This window comes from Sorex fumeus, unplaced genomic scaffold, assembly GCF_029834395.1.
Source record: "Sorex fumeus unplaced genomic scaffold, SorFum_2.1 ptg000037l, whole genome shotgun sequence".
NCBI lineage: Eukaryota > Metazoa > Chordata > Mammalia > Eulipotyphla > Soricidae > Sorex > Sorex fumeus.
The window spans coordinates 1,009,266-1,031,093 of NW_026606094.1; the positions used below are offsets into that span (position 1 = coordinate 1,009,266).

The 21,828-nt window shown below is 42.3% G+C and overlaps 1 protein-coding gene across 2 annotated transcripts in view; it reads right to left on the reverse strand.

Annotated features, from left to right (window-relative positions):
• Positions 1–21,828, reverse strand: part of AHCYL2 (adenosylhomocysteinase like 2) — a 185,303-nt gene that overhangs the window by 22,757 nt on the left and 140,718 nt on the right. For both annotated transcript variants that reach the window (XM_056118080.1, XM_056118079.1), the window contains exons 5-9: positions 14,432–14,534; positions 12,805–12,899; positions 7,854–7,960; positions 5,909–6,025; positions 427–490 (exon numbers count right to left, since the gene is read on the reverse strand). In XM_056118080.1, coding sequence (XP_055974055.1) covers positions 427–490; positions 5,909–6,025; positions 7,854–7,960; positions 12,805–12,899; positions 14,432–14,534 — 486 coding nt within the window. The remainder of the gene's footprint in view (positions 1–426; positions 491–5,908; positions 6,026–7,853; positions 7,961–12,804; positions 12,900–14,431; positions 14,535–21,828) is intronic.

Sequence of the window (21,828 nt, forward strand, 5' to 3'; positions counted from 1 at the left end):
ATACCGTGCACCCCCAGGCCCCCAAGGAATTACACTGATTAGATTCATGTTTGGGTGGGGGGAGAAGCAAAACAAATACATGAAGGCAGTTCCAAAGCAAACTCCTAGCCCCTGCTTAGCATAAGCATGTGCAGAAGAACACCCACACCCCTGATTTATAATCAAAACATGAGCTAAAAGAACATCACAAACAGTGCTCCAGAACAGTCAGAAGAATCAACTTCATCAAAAATGGGCAAAAACGCTATGGGGAAAAAGACCACGTCAACCAAAGGTTCTCAAAAGTCACGCCGCCCCCCCCCCCCCACCACAAAAAGTGGTTCCTATATAAAGTGAATGTGCTCCTATGTTCAAACAAATGAAAACTCTAGTGTATGTCAGCAAGGGAAATTTTAAACACCTAATCCTCAAAAGGTTAACCCTTACCTCTCCGTAGCCACACACCACCACCTGCTTTCCACCAAACATCATGTCAGTTGTCCTTTTAAGTCTGAGGAGAAACACACACACAATATTCGAAAAAAATCTTTTCTTTTTCCTCTTTTGAATTTAGATAGGATCACATTGCTTATTTTCTTTCTTTTTAATTTCAAGTCTGGTTTCTCTCTTAGAGAAATTATTTAAGATAAATTAGAAAGGCTGAGCAAAATATGTATTTTTTTCATTCTTTCTGCTATCAAATCAGCTCCATCTCTGTGAGAAGTTTTTATTTTCTATTTTTCACCACCTGCTCCCCCTGCCTTGTCTTGGGAATGGAGCAAACTATAGAGGGAAGAATCTATAGTCTACGAATAAACTTTTAAATATAAATGTACTATGCATAAGAATCAAAGAATAAAAACAATACTTTTCTTTTTTTTTAAGGAAAAAATGAAGATCTGGCTTAATAGAAACATTCTTCTAGTTTACTGGAAGACATGGAAATGTTGAATTATAACTGATAAATGAATATGGCATTCAGTGGTACCAGCATGGGTAACAGGTCCCACATTATAAACAACATGGTGCTGAATAGCTTGGAAGCACAACTACAATGGTCCACAAGACTGAATTCCTGGGGCTGGTTCTTTCTCAAACATGTTTTAATTCTTTGTCTTGGATTTTCTAAGAAGCTAGAGGAAGGTTCTTACTGTTTTCAGAAATTCTTGGAAAAACCTGAAGGATCAGTTGCTGGTTTCTTTTGGGGTTCTTTCTGGGACTCACTGGCTAGGCAGAAGAATGTTTTTAACTCAGATAAGCTTATTCAAGGTGGGAGAGACAGCTCAAAGCTTTGAAGCACATGCTTTTTTGCATGCTAAAGCCCTGGGATGAGAAAGAAAATTCATACAAATATTTATAGGTCTCTTTTCCTCACTTATCTATTTATCATTCCCCAAGGACAACACACTTTTTTTTTAAAAAATGATTTGACAACTTCCCTCAACAGGAACTGGTTTAATTCCTTGAGCCCCAACAAAACTCAACAAATGTCACAAATGTCAATTAAGTGCAGATGCAATTAATATGGAGTAAAGACAAGATTGGCTGGGCTTCAAGTCTACTGCAGTCATGGCTTAGGAGAATGGTCCTAGAACAGTTAGCACAGCAGGGAAAACCAGTAGATCGTATTTCTCGATCTCCATTTCTTTGGCACCTTCACCTTTTCTGTCACTCTTCACAAACAAAGCAAGATGACTCTCTCTGGGTCACTACACAATACTGTGTGGAACAAAGGATAACGTCCATAGCACGGCCTCTCTGAGAATGACAAGCTGACCGACCTGGCTGCATTTCAGTTAGGCAGTAACTTCCTTGCAATCTTAGGAACTCTTATCTGCCCCAAGATTCTATTTTTTATTTTTGCGGGCCATACCTGGTGGTGCTCAGGGGACCACATGAAGTGCTGGGGACTGAATCTGGGTTAGCTGCGTGCAAAGCAAGCATCCACCAGCTGTACTAACCTCTGGCCCGAGATTCTATTTTCTTTTCTTAAAATTGGTCTTCCTGAGCAGTGTGCAGGATGCCTGGAATGCCCACAGATAGTTCTTTGTATGCTGGGAAGGGTTCACTGCAAGGGCCTGTGGATGCAGCACTGCTCAGGGAATCTACAAATTAATGAAAAGACTTCAGGGCTGGGGAGACAGATTATTGGGTAAGGCAATGCCTTGCATGCAGCTGACCTGGATTCGATCCCCAGCATCCCAAATGGTCCCTGGAACACCGCCAGGGTAATTTGAGTACAGAGCCAGGTGTAACCCCTGAGTGTGGCAAGGTGTGTTCCGCCCCCTCAAAAAAAGAAAAGAAGTGAAAAGACTTCAATCAAGGAAGGCCTTTAAGGGGCATGGGGTTAGGTTGTCTGGAGACATATATAAGTCACTTCAAGTTTGACTTTCCTCTAGTTCTTATAGGTCCCAGAAACTTCTGGAAGAGCTCCTGAAATATTCCCTCTATGATCTGAAAATTACAGCTGCGCTCCTTTGGGAAATTCTTATTCTTCCTCCCAAGAGGAACTTCCATCTGCAGATGTGCTCGACTGCTTTTGTGGCACCGTGGTCCCTGACGGGACAGCCGGGAGCCGGCAAGGGGAGTCCTAGCCAGGGTGCGGGGCAGCTGTTCAGAGCTCCAGGTCAATCAGAAATGCCTTCTGTAGGGGGGTTTTTGGCCTGAAGGCCTTCTTTTTATTGCAGCCTTCCCTGAAGAACACTCCTTTTTTTTTCTTTTCTTTGCTTGCTCTCAACTCTGGGAGGAAAAATCTGTCCGTGACTCAAGTGGAACTTTTTAAATTTACCATTTTTTCTATTTTAATTAATTTTTTAATTGAATCACCATGAGATACACAGTTACAAAGTTGCTCATGATTGAATTTCAGTCATACATTATTCCATCACCCATCTCTTCACCAGTGCACATTTCCCACCACCAATGTCCCAAGTTTCCTTTTCCTCAGCCTGCCTCTATGGCAGGTTCTCTCTCTCTCTCTCTCTCTCTCTCTCTCTCTCTCTCTCTCTCTCTCTCTCTCTCTTCCCCCCCCTCATTTATTTTTGTTTTGGGGTCACACCAGCAACGATTCTCAGGGGTTAATCCTTGCTCTGAGCTCTGGAATCACTCCTGGCAGCACTCAGGGAACTACATGGATGTCCAGGTTTGATCCTGGGTTGTCCGTGTGCAAGTCAAGAGCCTTACCCGCTGTACTATCTCTCCAGCTCCACCAAGTTATTAGCTGAAGGTACCAATAGGTTTCTGAAGAATAGCTGATGTTCTTCTATTTCTTTATTAACTTTAACTCATGTTCCACTGTTTACATCTTACTCTCACTTTTATATAGTTATGACATCAAAGAGTCTTTTATTTATAGGGTAAACTGTGCTCAGGAGAGTCATTCATTTTTATAAATTAGTTCAGGTACCTCAGATATCCTTTTTTTTTTTCATGGCGGGGGTAACACCTGGCTGTGCTCAGGGACTATATGTGGTACTAGGGATAGAACCTGGGTAGGCTGTGTGCAAGGTAAATGCCCTTCCAACTCTTATCTCCAGCCCCTCAAGGAATTCCCTACTGAACCCAACTTAGGCAACTTCTAGACTTACAGATTTTGGAATTTAAGAACCTAAAAGATACTTAGCTGTGTATGACTGAACATCTTAGTGAGTTAATACCCATATTACTATTGATTTTCCAGGCTCAAGGGTATTTAATAACACATGTTATCAATCAAAGTAAGAACGATAGATTGAGAATTCAAATGTCCAATCCCTTTGATAATATTATTGACTGAATAAGTAAATAATTAACAGTAGTTTAAATCTGAATTTTTTTTTCAAAATAAAAAGCTTCCCTTAAGATCTAACTCATTATCAGAACTTATTGTACAAAGTTCCAGAAAGAAGGAACAAGAACTAGCATTAGGACATATGACTAAGCTCATTAATTTTCACTCCATGAGGCTGTCATTATTACTGATGAAGAACAGAGACTTTAGAATAAGTCAAGGCTTTACAGTTAATAAATGATAGAGTCAACAATAGTTTAACCAAGGTCCTTCTGGCTTTAAAGCCTGTGGTGTCACAACTTCCTGGGTCCAGATTATGGCCCATTGGCCTTCATTCATTTTTTGTTAATCTATACATGAATGGGAACTAATTTCATATTGCAATACTCTAAAATCAATTTAAGTTTCTATCTGAAACTTAACAATTTCAAATAGAGAGTTCCTTAGTCATACAAGCAAAAATGTTTTGTTTTGTGTTTTCGTGTTACATATGGCAATGCTCAGGGCTTACTGCTGGAGGTGCTCAGGGGATACGATTCAGTGCTGGGGACTGAACCAGGGTCATACCAAGTACACGGCAAGCACTTTAGCCACTGTGCTATCTCTCTGGCCCCTTCTTAACAAAAATGAAGTGATATGTGAATACAAGTGTCAAGAGAGAAAGTAAATTTCTCACTTGCAGGTATGAAAAACTAGAAATGCCCCTGGAGATTGATTCTGTGAACCCCAAATTGCTGAATTATATGCAAGTATAAAAACCTAGAAATGCCTCTGGAAATTGATTCTGTGAACCCCAAATTGCTGAATTATATGACAGGGGCTGGAGAGATAGCACAATGAGTAAGGTGCACTTAGCTGACCCAGGTACCCCATATGGTTCCCTGAGCCCATCAGGAGTAATCCCTGAGCACAGAGGGAGGAGTAAGCTTTGAGCACCATTGGATATGGTCCGAGTTTCCGATTCCCCAGAAAGAAATTAAGACAGTTAGAACTGTTGGGGGTGGGGGGGCTGGAAAGATAGCACAGCAGGTAGGGCATTTGCCTTGCACACGGCCGACCCAGGTTCTATTCCCAGCATCCCATATGGTCCCCTGAGCACCGCCAGGAGTAACTCCTGAGTGCAGAGCCAGGAGTAACCCCTGTGCATTGCCAGGTGTGACCCCACCCCCCCAAAAAAAAGAACTGTTGGGGGGGGGGGAAGAACTTAGAACTGTTAAGAGGACCTAGAATAGAGATATCATAAAAGTTTCCCAAACTATCAAATACTTAGTTCCCCCCCCCCCAAAAAACAATGCTTTTATTTCTTCCTTTAAGGGAATTAAAGTAACTAAAATATTACCCTTGGAAGAGAGAACCACTGGTCTCATTCACAAATCAATCACAAATCATCCTGTTAATCATCTATTGCCTTGAGCAGGCCCCAGTAACGTCTCCTTCATCCTAGCCCTGAGATTATATTCAAGGCTCTTTAGGAGAATGAGACCCATCACTGTTACTGGTATTTGGCATATTGGGTACGCCACAGGGAGTTTGCCAGACTGCCCTGTGGGCAGGCTACATTCGGTAGCTGGCTGGTCTCATTGTTTCATAAAACAAAGAATGAAATAATATGAGGCACTTCATCTTTGGAATCAGACAAACCTGAGCTTGCGATGTCTAAACTCTTTGGAGGAGAAAAAAGCAAATAAAAATTGTGACTTTTTTTTGTTTTGTTTTTTTTTTGGTATTTTCTTGCCTTTAAGAGCTATTTTTTAAAAAAATTTTATTAGTGAAACACCATTAAGTACAGTAGTTGTGGACTTACAAGCTTTTGTGCTTGGGTTTCAGTTATACAATGATCGAGTACCCATTCCTCCAACCAGTGTCCATTGATACTTAGTTTTTTTAACTGAATGTCTCCAGTTACTGACTTTTGGGCTGTTAGGATCTCAAAGTAAGAACTCTGCCATCAATAGATAGGGGCTAGTCTGATTTCTTAATAGAACGGATTTGTGCAATAGTAGTAGTTCTGGGTTATGAAACATTGAGTATGATGTAGTGACAGATTCAGTGGTGCTACATAAAATTGTTTCCAGAAATAATCCAAACAAACAAACAAACAAAAAGGGAAGAACCTCAATTCAACAACTCAAATTCATTCAAAAGATGAAAAAACATTACCCATCAAGGATTGATTCACGGCAACAGTAGAGGTTATCAAACTTCTGCTTGGTTACTGAGTCATTGACGTTCATGGCAGGAACACACAACTTCCCAGCTTTGGAGAGTTGGTACAGTCTGAAGAAAGAGGAAATTAAGAACATAAAGACACTAGCTATTACAATCTGCCAATTTTACAAAAAATTATGGAAATATGCTTATTCAATAGTCTTGGGAGCATCTGACACAACTAGCTTTCACCTATTAGATGTATTTAGAGGTGAAGACCATCTTTCTAGAGTTTGTTCTAGAGTTTGTATACAGTGCAGAAATAAAGATCTTAGTCAAAAGGCGTGTGGGGAAAATCCTTGACCCATCTATAAATATCAATGATTAAAATATCAAATTTTGGGGCTGGGAGATAATATAGTGGTTAGGCTGAATGTCCAGTACGATCCAGATTTGATCCCTGGCACCTTATGGTGCCCCAGACATTATCAGATGCAGGCCTGGAGGCCTCTAGGCGCCCCTGAGTTGCCTGGTGAGCCCCAGCACTGCAGGGCCCAAGCAGTGCCCTCAGGAACTCTCACTGGGTTGGTTTCGCTGGTAGTTCTACCACCCACTCACACACATCCCAAATGCTAATGTAAAGTTTGGAGTCTTTGGGTGCAGCTCAGTAGGAGAGAATTTGCCTTACTATTCTGAGTAAGTCTGACACCCTGTTGTGATCTTTTTGATCCCTGGATTTGACGCTCAGCAAAACAACACACATGCAAGTGAGCAACAAGTAAAATTAAAAATTGCTATTTTAATCTAAAAATATAAAAAAAAAGCGGGGGGGAAGGATAGCCACCCTGGCAATGCTCAGGTCTCAATCCTGACTCTGCTTAGAGATCACTCCTGGAGGGCTTAGGGGCTGGAGAACAAACTTACGTCAAGTATGTGCTCTCTCTCTGTCCCCTCATAAAGTCTCAATTTTATCATCTCAATATGCATGCCTATAATTATATACACACACGTAAGTATATATGAGTTTCATCTGATTGGTCCAAAGTGAGAAACTGATCACTTTTTTTTGGTATTTGGTTTCTGGGCCACGCCTGGTGGTGTCCAGGGGACCATGTAGTATCTGGACCTGAACCAGGTTCTTATGCGTACAAAGAATGCTCTCAGCTCATTCAGCAGTCTCTCTGGATGCCAAAATGGGATTTGATTTAGCATGTACCCTTTTCTCAGAGCCTGAAGGTACTGTATAACCCACAGTCATTGTGTGTGATCAAAAAGATCACAACAGGGTGTCAAGAACGTGGCCCAGTGGCAGTGTACTTGCTTGCCAGACATAAGGGTTTGATTCTGGCACTAAAACAATCAGAAAACCAAACCGACAAACAAAAAGCTTCAAAAAGATCTTAACAGACTGATGTTGTGATAGTGGTTTATTCAGTTTACTTCTCTGAGCCATTTCTTTCATATGTTCAATTCGTTCTAGTTGAATAATAATACATAGAAATGATTCATTTTCCTGAGATGATAAGGATAAGGACATCTCTGTGCAAGGCTAAGCTACACAAAGACGCAGGTTTTTGCCTTTTGTCAATGCCAGATCCCTAGCACTGTTCCTGAGCAGTTCCTGGCGCATTGGAGAAGTGGAAAACACATCTGGAGAACAGAGGTATTTCCTCAAAAGGGGGTAATCAGTCATAGCAGCACTGGACCTAGATAACAGGAAAGTTGCATTTGATTCTTTACCTGTGATTCCACAGTCCAGAAATTCAGTGTGTGTGTGTGTGCGTGTGTGTGTGTGCGCACGCGCACGCGTGCTAACAGAAAAAAACAAGGCCATCTCCAAAGCAGGCTCCCTATTTTTGTTTTGTTCTTTTATTTTTAGGCCACACCTGGCTCCTGCTCAGGGGGCCATGTCGGGTGCTGGGGAACAAACCCAAGTCAGCCATGGGCAAGGTCTTACCTGTGGACTCCAGTCACGCTTTCTTCTACTATGCCTTTGATTTTCTTAAACATATTGGGGTATTTCTTATAAATCCAGTGAGTGAGATCCCCTCCATCATCCAAGATCTGCAATAATAAGCACAAATAACGATGTTTATTTTGCTGAAGGCTCAAGGCTTTCAGTGCTTCTCTGGGTCTTGGGTCCTAATTTCTAATAGCCCATTTACAGAAATTTAAATTTCCCATAGTTATGCAAAGTAATGTAAAACCAACATAAAAACCAAGCAATCATAAGGAAATAAAAACCAATAAAGGGTGGAAGGCCAGTTTTAATTCTCAACCTTCCCACATGACTACAATATCAAAAACCACAGCTGTGCAATGCACATCCTCATATGGACCAATAGCTTAAGTTGCTATCCAGACCAGTGTTGCTCAGTTCAGGGTCCCCAGGGTATTCCTGGGGGCCACAGTCCAGAAAAGGTTAAGAAACACTACTTTTGACAACTTTTTTTTTTTTTTAACTTTTTGGATCACACCCAGTGATGATCAGGGGTTATCAGGAATCACTTCTGGTTGTGCTTGGCGGACCTTATGTGATGCCGAGGACTGAACCCAGGTTGGCCGCATGCAAGCCAAATGCTCTGCCCACTGGACTATCATTGCTCTGGCCCCTAGACAACTAATTCTTGAAAGTATAATAGATATTTAGAAAACCTAAACTTGACACTGGTATTGTTCTACTGGTAAGACTTGAAATACATTCAGTCAGTCTAGGTTAAGTAAGTCTTCCCAGAACAATGGCTTATACAATGATTAGTTAATTTGCTGCTTCTCCCTAAGTACAGGCACACAACTACCCAAAATATCAGGGCGCACTGCATGGTTTTGCCTAGTGCAACCTCACACTCTCTATAAACCCAATTAAAAATAACCAGGAACTGAGTGCCGTGTAGGTGTGTGAGCATGCCTGGGAACAGCGCGTCACTATTTCAGGTTGGGATTCAAGACAAACGCAATGCTGTGCCCACTGGACTTTCCATCAGTGAGGCCAGTTCCTGAATTATAAATAAGCTGAAGAAAGCCCAGCCTAGACTGCTATTAGGCAGCGCCACCGGAGCCCCTGGCCGGGTGATTAGCAGGCTTGGCAGGACTTCCTGAAGGGTTACCCCATATTCCTGGAAAAGGACTGAGTTGTCCTTGACTAGGCAGGCCCACTTTTTCTGGACCACAAGTCACCAAAATGTCATCCTGTAATCAGGGTGCACAAACTTCACACCCCCCCAGCACCCTTCACCTCAATGTGTACTACCCGGTTTCTGTTTTGCCTTTGCTTCTGCTGTTGGTCTATTTTCTCTAACTCAGCTAAACCCTATTTGTCAAAGCAGGGGTCTCATTAAAACTGATACTCGCTCTCTACTAGAGGTCAGTGTTGCATTTTTCCCCAGTAGAAACCTTCTGAGTAGGTCCCTGGAGAAACAGAAAGGCTTCTCTGAATACCTTTCCCAGTACTGCAGCCTCTGCACCCCAGTCACGCAAAAAGGTCAGAGACAAAAAGACCGAGCAATTGGAATTGTGTTTGAAGCTTACTATTCTTGTCCACTTACATTATTTATTTGTTTGGGGCTACACCTGATGCTGCTTGGGGGCTGCTCCTAGCTCTGTGCTCCAGAGTTCCTCTCAACAGTACTTAGTGAAACGTGTGATGTCAGACACTGAATCCGAATCATGCAAAGCAAGCATACAACTAGCGCTTCGAGCTGTCTTCAACCCCACTTTTCCTTTTTATCTAGGTAGTTGTACTCCTTATATTTATTAAATGAATGTAATTTCACTATAGAAAATTCTTATGACTAGGGAATTTTCCTGAGGTTAGAAAATAAGAAAAATACTAGATCCTGACACAGTCCAAAGAGCGTTTTCTGGATAGAAGTGACAACTCAAGGGGTGGCTGTGTTTGTGGCTCTATAGTCTCTATAAGGGCATAATCTCATGTTCCCCCAATGTTCATGTTTTTATAAACCCCTAAACACTGTTATAAAACTATTATAAAAGTTTTTGTTATAAAACCACAACAGAACTGGTATTACCAAAAAGTGAGGAGTAGAGAAAAAGTGTAAGGGGGGGGGTCCAACAGACTGTGGTAGAGGGACATTGGCACTTTGATAGTTGATGTAACACTATACCCTTGAAACAGAAACACTCGTGAGGAAAGGGTGTTGGAATATTATATGACTGAAACCCAATCATGAACAACTTTGTAACTGTATATCTCACTGTGGTTCCAAAAAAAAAAAGCATATAAACACACATCTATGATTTATTCCCGGAAGACACCCCCCCCTTTGAGCCCCCTGTCCCCCATTCCACCTCAGCATGTCTTCTTTGGCATCTGTCACTCTGGCTCTCTCCTGCCACTGTGAAAACTCTGTTGGGACGAACGGTACAGCCAACTTATCCCTCCTTTTCAAGACAGGAGGGTTTTAGAGCAGTTCTCGCCAACCAGCACTTGGTGGAGGGGACCTGAATCGCAGAATCTAGGAAGAGGTTGCTTCATTTTGGAAATACTGGAGTCACGAGGGGTTTTGACTTTGGTGTCTGGTGGGGAGAGGGAACTTGGGCCACATCTGGCTAGGTGCAGAGCTGGGGATCAAACCTGGAGCTCCCCCATGCTGAGCAGGTATTCCAGTCCTTTCAGCCATCTCCTGACCCAGGGATTATTAGATGATTCCCTAATTTTTCTTCTTCCTCATATGCACACATGTCCACAGAGGAGGAGTGCCTCCACCTTTGTGCAGTTCTAAATCTTTCTTTGTGAGTCTTTTTGTTTGTTTGGGGCCACACTTGGAGGTGCTTGGGTTATTTTTGGTTCTCCAATGCTCAGTAATCACCAATGCTCAGGGGATCATAGGTGGTGCCAGGGATTTGACCCTGGGTTAGCAGCATGTAAGCCAAGCACCTTTTCTCCCTGTGTTCTCAGACCCATGTGGATTTTTTCTTAAAATAACACCGCAGTTGCTGGGTGACCATGAGGTGATGGGGATCCAACTCAGAAACCCACATGTAAAATAAGCACTCTAGCCCGGCTGAGCCATCTCTTCAGTCCCTAGTTATCTTCCTTTTTCCTTTTGTTTATGTGTATTTAAAATTTTTCCCTTTTATTTAAACACCCTGGTTTATAAAGCTGATCATGATGCATTTGTTACAGGCATTCAATATGTCAACACCAATCCCACCACCACTGTCCTCTCCACCACTCTATTTTTCCAACCACTCCTCAAACCTGCCCCTGTAACAGGCCCAAAATAATCTATTTTACATTGCTTGTTACCAATAAGGGCTGGAGCTACAGCACAGCGGTAGGGCGTTTGCCTTGCACCAGGCCGGCCCTGCCGACCCGAGTTCGATTTCTCCACCCCTCTTGGAGAGTGCAGCAAGCTACCGAGAGTATCTCGCCCGCACGGCAAAGCCTGGCAAGCTCCCCATGGCATACTCGATATGCCAAACACAGTAACAACAAGTCTCACTATGGAGACGTTACTGGGTCTGCTCGAGCAAACTGATGAATAACGGGAGGACAGTGACAATGAGAGACAGTTACCAATAAACGGCTAATGGAATGATTAAAACAAACGAAACTACTCCAGTATAAGAAAACTTGTTCTGCACTCATTTGTGGAGTATAAAACAACATAACATGAGGCTGACACCTAAGGAAAGTTGATAAATGGGACAGGTAAATTGCTCCATAGCTGGAAGCCTGCTTCATGAGCAAAAGAGAGAAGACAGCTGGAATAGAGAAGGGATCACTAAGAAAATGATGGCTGGAGGAATCGGTCAAGATGGGAGATGTGTGCATAAAGTAGATAAAGGACCAAACATGACAGCCTCTCAGTAGCTATATAGCAAAACAATGCCCAAAAGTAGAAAGAGAATATGGGGAAAACTGTCTGCCATGGAGGCAGGGGGAGGGTGGGAAAGCGGGGTATACCAGGGATATTGGTGGTGGGGAATGTGCACTGGTGGAGGGATGGGTGTTTGATCATTATGTGATTGTAACCCAAACATGAAAGCTTATAACTATCTCACAGTGATTCAATAAAATTAAAAAAAAAATAAAAAAGAATTTGTGAGAATTGTTATATCTCACCAAGGAAACATTAAAACCTTGCCTGAGAATTTACTAATTGTTGCTAACTTGTTGCTGGTTGAGACCTCCATCTTTCCTTTCCTAAGACTGCCTAATACCTTGCAGTGCTGGGTGTTACTTCCAGCTTTGTGCTTGGGTGGGGGGGGGGTCGCTCCTGGAGGTGCTTGGGGGACCACAAAGTTAGGTAGAAGTGGTGGGGCAGGGGTGGGAGTGACAGGCAGGAAACTGAACCAGTTGAGCTGCAAGCAAGGCAAGGGCGCTAACTCCTGTGCTATCTCTCTGGCCCTCTGGTCATCTTTCTTATGGTAGGTAATGAATAAAGAGAGACAATTTCTTCAAGTTTACTATAAATTTATCACATAATCCTAGAGAGGAAGCTAAATTCTATATAATATGTGTATGTGTATAGTTACATCTTTTCATTATTACTGTTCTTGTTAGCTGGTGGTAAGCAGTGGTAGAAGATGACACTTTATTATCTTGCTTTTCAGCTAACGATGAATGATCTGAGAAGTGTCCTTTTTTTTTAAAAAAAAAGAAAAAACTAATTAATTTTTCCTCCTTTCCTTTACTTTGTTGTTGCAGTGACAGGGAACTGTCCACACTTCAACTTTCTGGGCAGTTTTTAATGTTGTTAATAAATACTAATATTTCTAAGACCAACAACAACAATTGTAGCACTCTGAGACTGTTCTGTTGGAAGATAGAAGAGGTGGCACCTTCTTTTTTTCCTGTTGTGAAGTGATACCCTAACGCTCCACTGTCCCAACAGAACCTATTTCCATCCCTCCAGAATGATGCCAGCAGAAATCTAACCCACCATGTTTGGCTGCCAGCCTTCTACATTCACACATCTGTCAATGCACCACCAGAAGTCATCCTCTGATTCTCCTTTCCATGCAAAGACAGGAAATCCTAAGAAAAAGAGCAAAGAAAAACCATTAAAGCCCACCAAAAAGGCTGATCCTAGATTTTGCAAAATTGTGTTCCTTAGATGGACTTTTTTTCACTGATTAGTACTGTCCTCAGCCCTTTTCTCACCTATCCCTTTGTTTTTGGTGGTCATTTTTCTCATTAGTCAAGGACTATACACACAAGGAATGAGAATATGATGGATGCTAAATATATGACTAATGAGAAAAAGAAAAGAAAAAAAAACAGTACTAAGTACATCCTGATCCAGTCACCCAGAATTTCCCTCAGTCCCCAACTATACTTTGATCTTTCTTACGTCTATACTTTACCATCATGTCCTCTTCATCTGGAAAACACATTCTTCTCTGTTAAAATGTTACACTTCATGGTTCAGTTAAGGGTCATGTTCCTGACGAAGCCTGATTAACATAACTGGAAATAATCTCTCCAGGAATCTGAACTGGATTTATGATCTGTTGTGGCATTTATCACACATGCCCTTATACTATCATTGTTATTTATAACTGTCTTCTCCAGTATAAAAGTCGGAGGGCAAAGTCATGGTCTCATTTGTCCTTATGTCTTTTCAAGTACATCAATAAGCATTTGTTGAAGAAATAGGAAAAAAAATGTGTATATATACATATATATTGCTGGGCATGTATTTAATATTTATACACTTTTATTTAAATATTTTATACATTAATAAAAATCTTGTAAATGAATTAACATAAATATAAGAACAAATGAAATGATGAAAACGTCAGCAAAATGAGAGATTTGCTACCCTAAAACACTTCCTCAGGATTTCTCAAGAGCCCTGAAGCAAGTGTTTGGAACTCTGATACAAGGGAGTGTAGGCAAGAAATTGGTAAAGTACAAATTTTTCATTTATTTTGTCCAAGTGCCAGTGGCCCATCTAATCAAACATGAATTTTCCAGGACGAGTTCTTTTTACTGCTTAAAGCAGAAAACACCAAACATCACATCAGAACAAGTTACTAGAACTAGTATGACCATAAAATTATGCCTAAAGCAATTTTTTCCTAAGCCATATTATTTAGAGAGTGAATAGCATTCACTGGTGCTCTAATATTAGCAAGTCAAGCAAAGCATTAACAATGCACTGTTAGACATAAGATATTTGGGGATTGTTTTAAAAAAGTTACTGGGGTTGGAGCAATAGTACATTGGGTAAGGCGCTTGCCTGGCAAGCAGATGACTGGGGTTCAATCCCTGATATCCTATATGATCCCTTGAGCACCCCCAGGGGTAATTCCTCAGTGTAGAGACAGGAGTTACCCCTAAGTATTGCTGGGTATGATCCCAAAACCAAAATAAATAAAATAAAATAAAATTGAAAGTATTTAACAAGAAAAGCCCGGGGTTGGGGGAGGGAGGTGGGGCGATGGGGAGAAGTAAATGTATTATTAAGAACAGGGATCCTTTTCTTCCCTGACAGCTCCCTCTATGTCAATTTTCCTGAAGGATGTATATAGAAACGAGATACAGAGAGAAGCGAAAGACCCTACCGCTTTCTGCGAGAGCAGCAGCCACTTCGTTGAGAGTGGAATAGATGTTGCAGGCGGCCCAGCGGCACTGTGCCCCCAGGGCACCCAGAGTCTCCATCAGCACCTGTGTTAAAGAGAAAGCAGGAAATAAGTGATGCTGGGCCCAACAGTTGCTCAAGAAGACTTCAGTTTATATACTTTTTTTTTGTATTTATGTATTGACTCACTTTTAATTTTTTTTATAATTTTATTATTATTTTTTAAAATTTTTATTAGTGAAACACCATGAGGTACAGTTGTAGACTTAAAAATTTTTATGCTTGGGGGGGCTGGAGTGATAGCACAGTGGGTAGAGCATTTGCCTTGCACGCAGCTGACCTGGGTTCGGTTCCCAGCATCCCATATGGTCCCCCGGGCACCGCCAGGGGTAATTCCTGAGTGCATGAGCCAGGAGCAACCCCTGTGCATCACCAGGTGTGACCCAAAAAGCAAAAAAAAAAAAAAAAATTTGTGCTTGGGTTGACAATGAGAAAGTACATCAGGAAGAGCCAAGACACATGATTTCCAGTTGCATTCTACAGAAACGTCTCGGAATGTTGAGAAGAGGATAGGGCTGGGGGCAGACACAGGAAAGGCTCCCGCTGATATACTTTTATGATTTAACGTTCAGTTCCCCTGCCCTCTGGGGGAAGGGCCTATAGTACAGTGGGTAGGGTGTATGCCTTGCATGCAGTTGACATGAGTTCAATCCCCACCATCCCATATGGTCCCCCAAGCACCAATAAGAGTACTTCCTGAGTGTAGAGCAGGAGCAACCCCTGAGCACCACTGGGGGTGAGCTCCTCTCAAAAAAGCCATGTAGTCCCCCTCAAACAGTTAATTATACCACGGATTTCAGAACCAAAACTTTTTTGTTTGTTTTGTTTTGGGCTACACCCAGCAATGCTCAGGGCTTACTTCGGGTGGGTTCAACACTCAGGGATCACTCCTGACAGTGCTGAGATCAAACCTGGGTCAGTTGCATATAAGGCAAGCATTTTACCTGCTGCATATATCTCTTTGGTTGCCCCAAACATTTTCTTTTTAAAGAGAAACAATTTAATGTTACGCTTCTTATTTTAGACTATAGAAGCTGCAAGAGAAGTTACCAAGAGAAAAACTGGGCCTAGAGAATTCAATGCACTGAGTGCATGGTTCATAGGCAGGGGGCTCGAATCTGATGTCCAGCACAGTACAGTGCCCTGAGCACTGTTGGGAGTGACCCTTGAGCACAGAACTAGGTGTGACTCCTAAGTGTGACTCAAAAACCCAAAGAAACAAAACAATAATGAAAGAGAAAACCAGATTAAAAACTTGACTTTTCTGGGGCCTATCAAACTGCTGACATGCAAACCAACCAGGGGAACTGACTCCAAAGGGTGAGAGATTCCTTCTAGAGAAAGGGGTCAATGTTTTGCCTTTGGCAAAACATGGGAGGAAGAGGTGTCTGTCACCAGGATGGCTATAAACAAAATTGCTTAAAAATCTTCATGGATTTGTAAACTTGAACTCTGCGTTTCTGGTCCCTCCAGTCACACGCACAGGCAGGCTCTTTTTCTATTTTTCTCCAGTGCTCATGAGCAAGGCAGGGAGCTGACTGGCTGTGCTCAAACACAGGCATGACACTGAGCCTGTGCCCATACTATCTCTTGAAGAACACAAATGCTGCAAGTTATTAGAAGAGGAGCAAGAATCAAGTCTGCCAGGGCCTAGAGCGGGTAGGGCATTTGCCTTGCACGCAGCCAACATGGCCGACATGGGTTCGATTCCCAGCATCCCGTATGGTCCCCTGAGCACTGCCAGGGGTAATTCCTGAGTGCAGAGCCAGAGTAACCCCTGTGCACTGCCAGGTATGACCCAAAAAGCTAAAAAAAAAAAAAAAAAAAAAGGAAAAGAGAGGTTTGCTAACACCAGGTAATAGCAGGCGTCTGCGAGAAATTTTGATGCCTGAGGTATGAAAAAAAGCCAGAAACGGAATCCGGTTCAATTCATGACAGCAACGGAAACTAATATATGACTCAGTCAATTAAAATTCCAAGATGCACGTGAGCGTGTAGGAAGCACCACTGTCGAGGAATGAAGCATTTAAAAGAACCAAACTGGAACTGAGCTAGGTATCTGATCGCCAGTAATTTTAATTATGATTAGTTGACAGATCTAGTTAGGATTAATAACTTGACACATCTAGAGGAAAATATAGACATTGCCCATACACCAACAGAAATCCCTATGATGTGAAAAATATAAAAATTAACTCAATAGAAAAACTTTTATAGCTATCAGGGAGCTGAAGAGTGCAAGGAAATTGTCCTGCATGCAGCCAACCAGGATTCAGTCCCCAGCACTGCATATGATCCCCTAAAAACTATCAGAAGTAATCCCTGAGCACTGCTGGGTGTGGCGTAAAGCCCAAACAAAACATAAAGATAAATAATTCCTTTATGAGACTCAGCATTTTTTTCATTTTTTATTTATTTTTTGGTTATATTTATTGAATCACTGTGGGAAAAGTTACATAGCTTTCAATATTAAGTCTTGGTCATACAATGATCAAACGCCTTTCCCTTCACCAGTACTTATTTTTCATCACCAAGGAGACTCAGCATTAAGTTGGGAATAACTTAGGATAGGATCAGTGAACCTGAAGATATAATAATAAAAATTACCTACCTGAAACAGAAAAACTATGGAGGACACACACACACACACACACACACACACGATAACCTATAAGACTCAAATGGGGGGCTGGAGCGATAGCACAGCAGGTAGGGCGTTTGCCTTGCACATGTCTGAGCCGGGTTCAATTTCCAGCATCCCATATGGTTCCCTGAGCACCGCCAGGAGTAATTCCTGAGTGCAGAGCCAGGAGGAACCCCTGTGCATCACCGGGTGTGATCCCCTCCCCCCAAAAAAACCCTCAAATGGGGTTGGAGGACTAGATGGCAATAATAAACTTAATTTCCTAATCTCAAATGATTCAAGTGGCCATATAGAAAAGCATCCTTGTCTGTGGAAAACACACATATTAAGTATTTGTGAGTGAAGCAGCATCTGTTAGCAGTTATTTACTCTCAACCAAATCAGGAAAAAACTATAAATCGGTGTCTATTTCAAGTTTCTTTTTTCAAGTTTTTTCTTCTTCCAGGTTTTGAGTGCGCTCTGCAGTGCTCAGAGGCTCAGGGGACTGTGTGGTGTCTGGAATCAAGCACAGGAATGCCTACATACAAAACTAAGGCTTTTCCAATTGAGCCATGTTACTAGCTTCCTCTGTTTCAATTTTTCAAAAGTGTATTTAATAATTTAATCCACTGATTAGATCTTGACTTTTACTTGGGTACATAAGCTGGAATTAGCAGTTTCCTGAAAAAAGGGAGTGTGTTACCTTAACACTTCTGGGAGTTTTTTAACCAGAATACAGGCAATTAAGTGTGTCATACACAAATAAAGGGTGCTGAGGGCACTCCTTCAGGCATTCCTGAAGGTGCCCTGGATCCCTCCCAAGAAAGCTCAAGAGGGATGGGTGGAGACCTTTCTCCATCTCCCTTTCTCTTTTGTTCAGCCTGAGTTAGTTACACTCTGATTTCTCAGTCTGGCCACTGAACGCCTGCTTGGAGCACTGGTCCCTGCTGACCATCTTTTTCTCTTCCTCACACCGCCACTTTCAGGCTTTGTGCTAAAATTGAGTCTATAAGAAGAGTGCTACAGAATACCAGCATTGGTCAGCCAGTAAGAGCTTGAAGGATGGCTGCTGGGCTCCAGACACGAGTGTTAGGCTTAGCAAAATTAACTCTAGAGAAATCCCCTACAACACCTTTGGGGCCCTGCTTTCCTTCCAAACCCTGTCCTCTCTTCCCTCTCTACCCTCCCGGGTTAAGCAAAATCACCACAGCCCAGGTGAGTGGCACTCGATCTCATGACACATCCATGTCAGGAATAGGAGAGGTGAGGTATATGGGGAAGGTTGTCAGGAGAGTAAAAATAACAGGTCTGCTCTGGGAAGGACACGTGGCATGGTTATCCCTGTGCCAACTTCAGCCAACCCTGTTGGACTCTGTTGGGGGGGTGGAGAAGAAAAAGGAAGAAAAAAGTGTGCCAATGATAACAAACCCCAGGACTTTGACTGCAGAACTGAACACAGGATGGGTGGGGGAGGGGGTTTGAGACTTATCAACACAGCAAGGAGTAAGGAGGAGATTAGAGGTGACATAAGGACAACAGTGAAGGTTATTTGTCCTGCCCTGATAACTGTTTTTAAAAAAGATGTGCATTGAGTTGGAGAGATAGTACAGTGGGTAAGTACTTGCCTTGCATGGGCCAACCTGGGTTCAGTCCCAGATACCATGTATGACCATGTATGACCTGAGCACTGCTAGGAGTGATCCCTGAGCAAAGCTAAGTAAGCACTGCTCGATGTGGCCCCCAAACAATACACACACACACATACACATAATAAGATTTCTATAGTAAAAATAGCTAATTAAAGTAAGCTAATTAAAAATATACTTGCAAACAGGCACATGGCTCAAAGTCTGGAGTGCATGCTCTGCATGGGGGTCAGGTTGGATCCTCAGTATGATATGGTCTGCCAAAGCACCACCAGGAGTGACCTGTGAGCAATGTGCCAGGCATAGTATAGTACCTGAGCACTGCTGGGTGTGACTCCAAATTCAGTACACACACACACACACACACACACACGTGTGTGTGTGTAATATATATATATTACATACATATGAATACATATATATGCAAACAACTCTAATCCCTCAAGTAACCTGTTCCAGCTATAATAAATTAATAATGGAACTATTTGTATGTCTTCATTTCTAGTCCATACTAACTTTCAATGTCTGATCCCACTTTTTTCCTCTCATTTTTCTTTTTTTGGTTTTTGGGTCACAACTGGTGGTGCTCAGGGATTACTCCTGAAGAGCTCAGGGAACATTATGGGGTGCTGAGGATCAAGCTCGGGTTGGCCACATGCAAGGTAAGTGCCCTACCCTCTGTACTATCTCTCCTGTCCCCTCTCTCATTTTTCACCTAAACAAATTTATTTTCCTAAATGTAGGATTCTGAATAATGATTTTGAGACTTATCAACACAGCATTGTAAATTAGGGCAGTTATTAAAATCAAGAATGTAAGAACCAGGGCTGGAGCGATAGCACAGCGGGTAGGGAGTTTGCCTTGCATGTGGCTGACCCGAGTTCGATTCCCAGCATCCCATATGATTCCCCGAGTACCGCCAGGAGTAATTCCTGAGTGCGTGAGTCAGGAGTAACCCCTGAACATCGCCAGTTGTGACCCAAAAAGAAAAAAAAAGAATGTAAGACCCATTCAGAAAACAATGAATCAGAACTACTGGCTGGTAGGGGTCAAGCACAATGAAGGCAGGTGGGAGGAGGAGCTAGATCAGATACTGGTTTAATCAGATTTTAAATCATCACCTAGAAGGCACAGTAAGGAAATAATCTCATCAGAAGACATTGCAAAAACATGTCTAAAGATTCAAATAGATCTACATCAACTAGAAATATGGGAGAACCACTAACTGAGTTATTTCTGAGACTGGGATTATAGGAGATTGAAAAAAATTATTATACTGTAGTGATGTTATTATAATGTTCATTATAAAATGAACTTAAACTATTTCTGTATGACAGTGCCAGGGACCAAACTCAAGACCGTACACATGAAAGGTAAGAGCTTGGCCACTATACTACATCCCCTCCCCAACATCCAAAAAACAGCTTTGCTGCTGAAAAAGAAAAAAACAGTGATTAGAAACAAAACAAAATTCCTTTGTAGCTATTTTTTTAGGGAAAGGAAAAATATGGAGTGGAAACAATAAATATTCAAATTGGGAAACTAATTTTAATTACTGCATTCAGGAAAAAATAGAAAGGAACCTTGAAGGGTGGTAATGTTCGGTATGCCAGGGGGTAAAAAAGAAACTAGATATAATTTAGCAACATGAGACAGTACAAGAGCACTTACTATTTTAAGTCACCACACTGATGTCTCATGTCCTTAACTGAAGGAAGACCAAAAGAGCTGCCAAGGGTAGTTTTTGTCGTCTCAAGTATTAGTCTGAGGCTCCAAAAATAATAGCTTTTCAGGGCCAGGGAGATATTCAAAGAGCAGGAATATATGCCTTACAAATGGGAACCCTGAGTTTCATACCCAGCACCTCACAGTCTCACCTCACCTCCAGCACTGAGCACTAATAGGTCTGACCCCAAACAACAAAAAGAAGAATTTTTTCAATTGAATTTTGGGCCACCAAGATCATCTTTTTTTTTCTTAGAGAACAAATCGCCCAGAGAAGTCTCCCAGTATAACAGTTAACAAGAGCTGTCTGAATCTCTGCTGTTCTTAATCGGGAACGTGGTCACACAGGGGGTGTGCTTCAGGGGACAATCTTCTGAAAGTTGACTGAGTCATGCAGATGACCTGGATCTGCTAAATCCCACGAGAGACTCCAGACCATTTCAGTACACCAGCTTCCGGGACTGGGTCTAGTTACGACTGCTAACTCAGTACCTGTTACAACTTTTTGTTGATTCTGGACTACGCTGGCTGTGGTCAGGTGCTATTCCTGGTTTGGGGGTTGGGGGTGGGTGTCGTTCAGGCGATCACGTGGTGCCAGGGATCAAACCTGGGTCTGTTGTGGAGTATGCACCTGAGCAGCTCAGCCAGCTTTCCTGGCTCCCTTGTAAGGTCTTTAAAGGCGACTCTAAGCCAGTCATTGTGAACAAAAGAGCTTTGGGAAAACAGTGGAGACAATTTTGGTTGTCAGAACACTGGGAGAAGATTTACTTCTTTGTTTATTTGGGGGGAGTGGGCCACACCTGGTAGTATTCAGGGCATATACCTGGCTCTGTGTTTGGAGATCACTCCTAGCAGTGCTTGGGGAACCAGACTGTGATGCTGGGGATCAAACTGGAGTCAGCTGTATGCAAAACATGCACCCTAACTTTTCTATTCGCTTTCCAGCCCATTCTGTTGATATTTAATAGAGGCTACCCCTGAGGACACTTAGTTTGGTGATTTGGTGCTCAGGGTTCACCAGGGCTATAGCAGCAAAATTTGTGGGATGGGAGGACTGGATGGCAGGGATGGAACTTGGGTTTCCCAAATGTGCTTTACTATTTAAGTTATACTCTCAGACCTTTAGGTTTTTATTACTTATCTACTTTATGCGTGTGTGATTTGGGACCACACCAGGTGATGTTCAGGGGTTACTTCTGGCTCTGCATTCCGGAATTATCGCTGGTAGTTCTTAGGGGACCCTATGGGATGCTGAGGATCAAATCTGGGTCAGTCGCATACAAGGCAAATGCCTACCTGTTGTATTATTGCTCTAGCAACTGGATT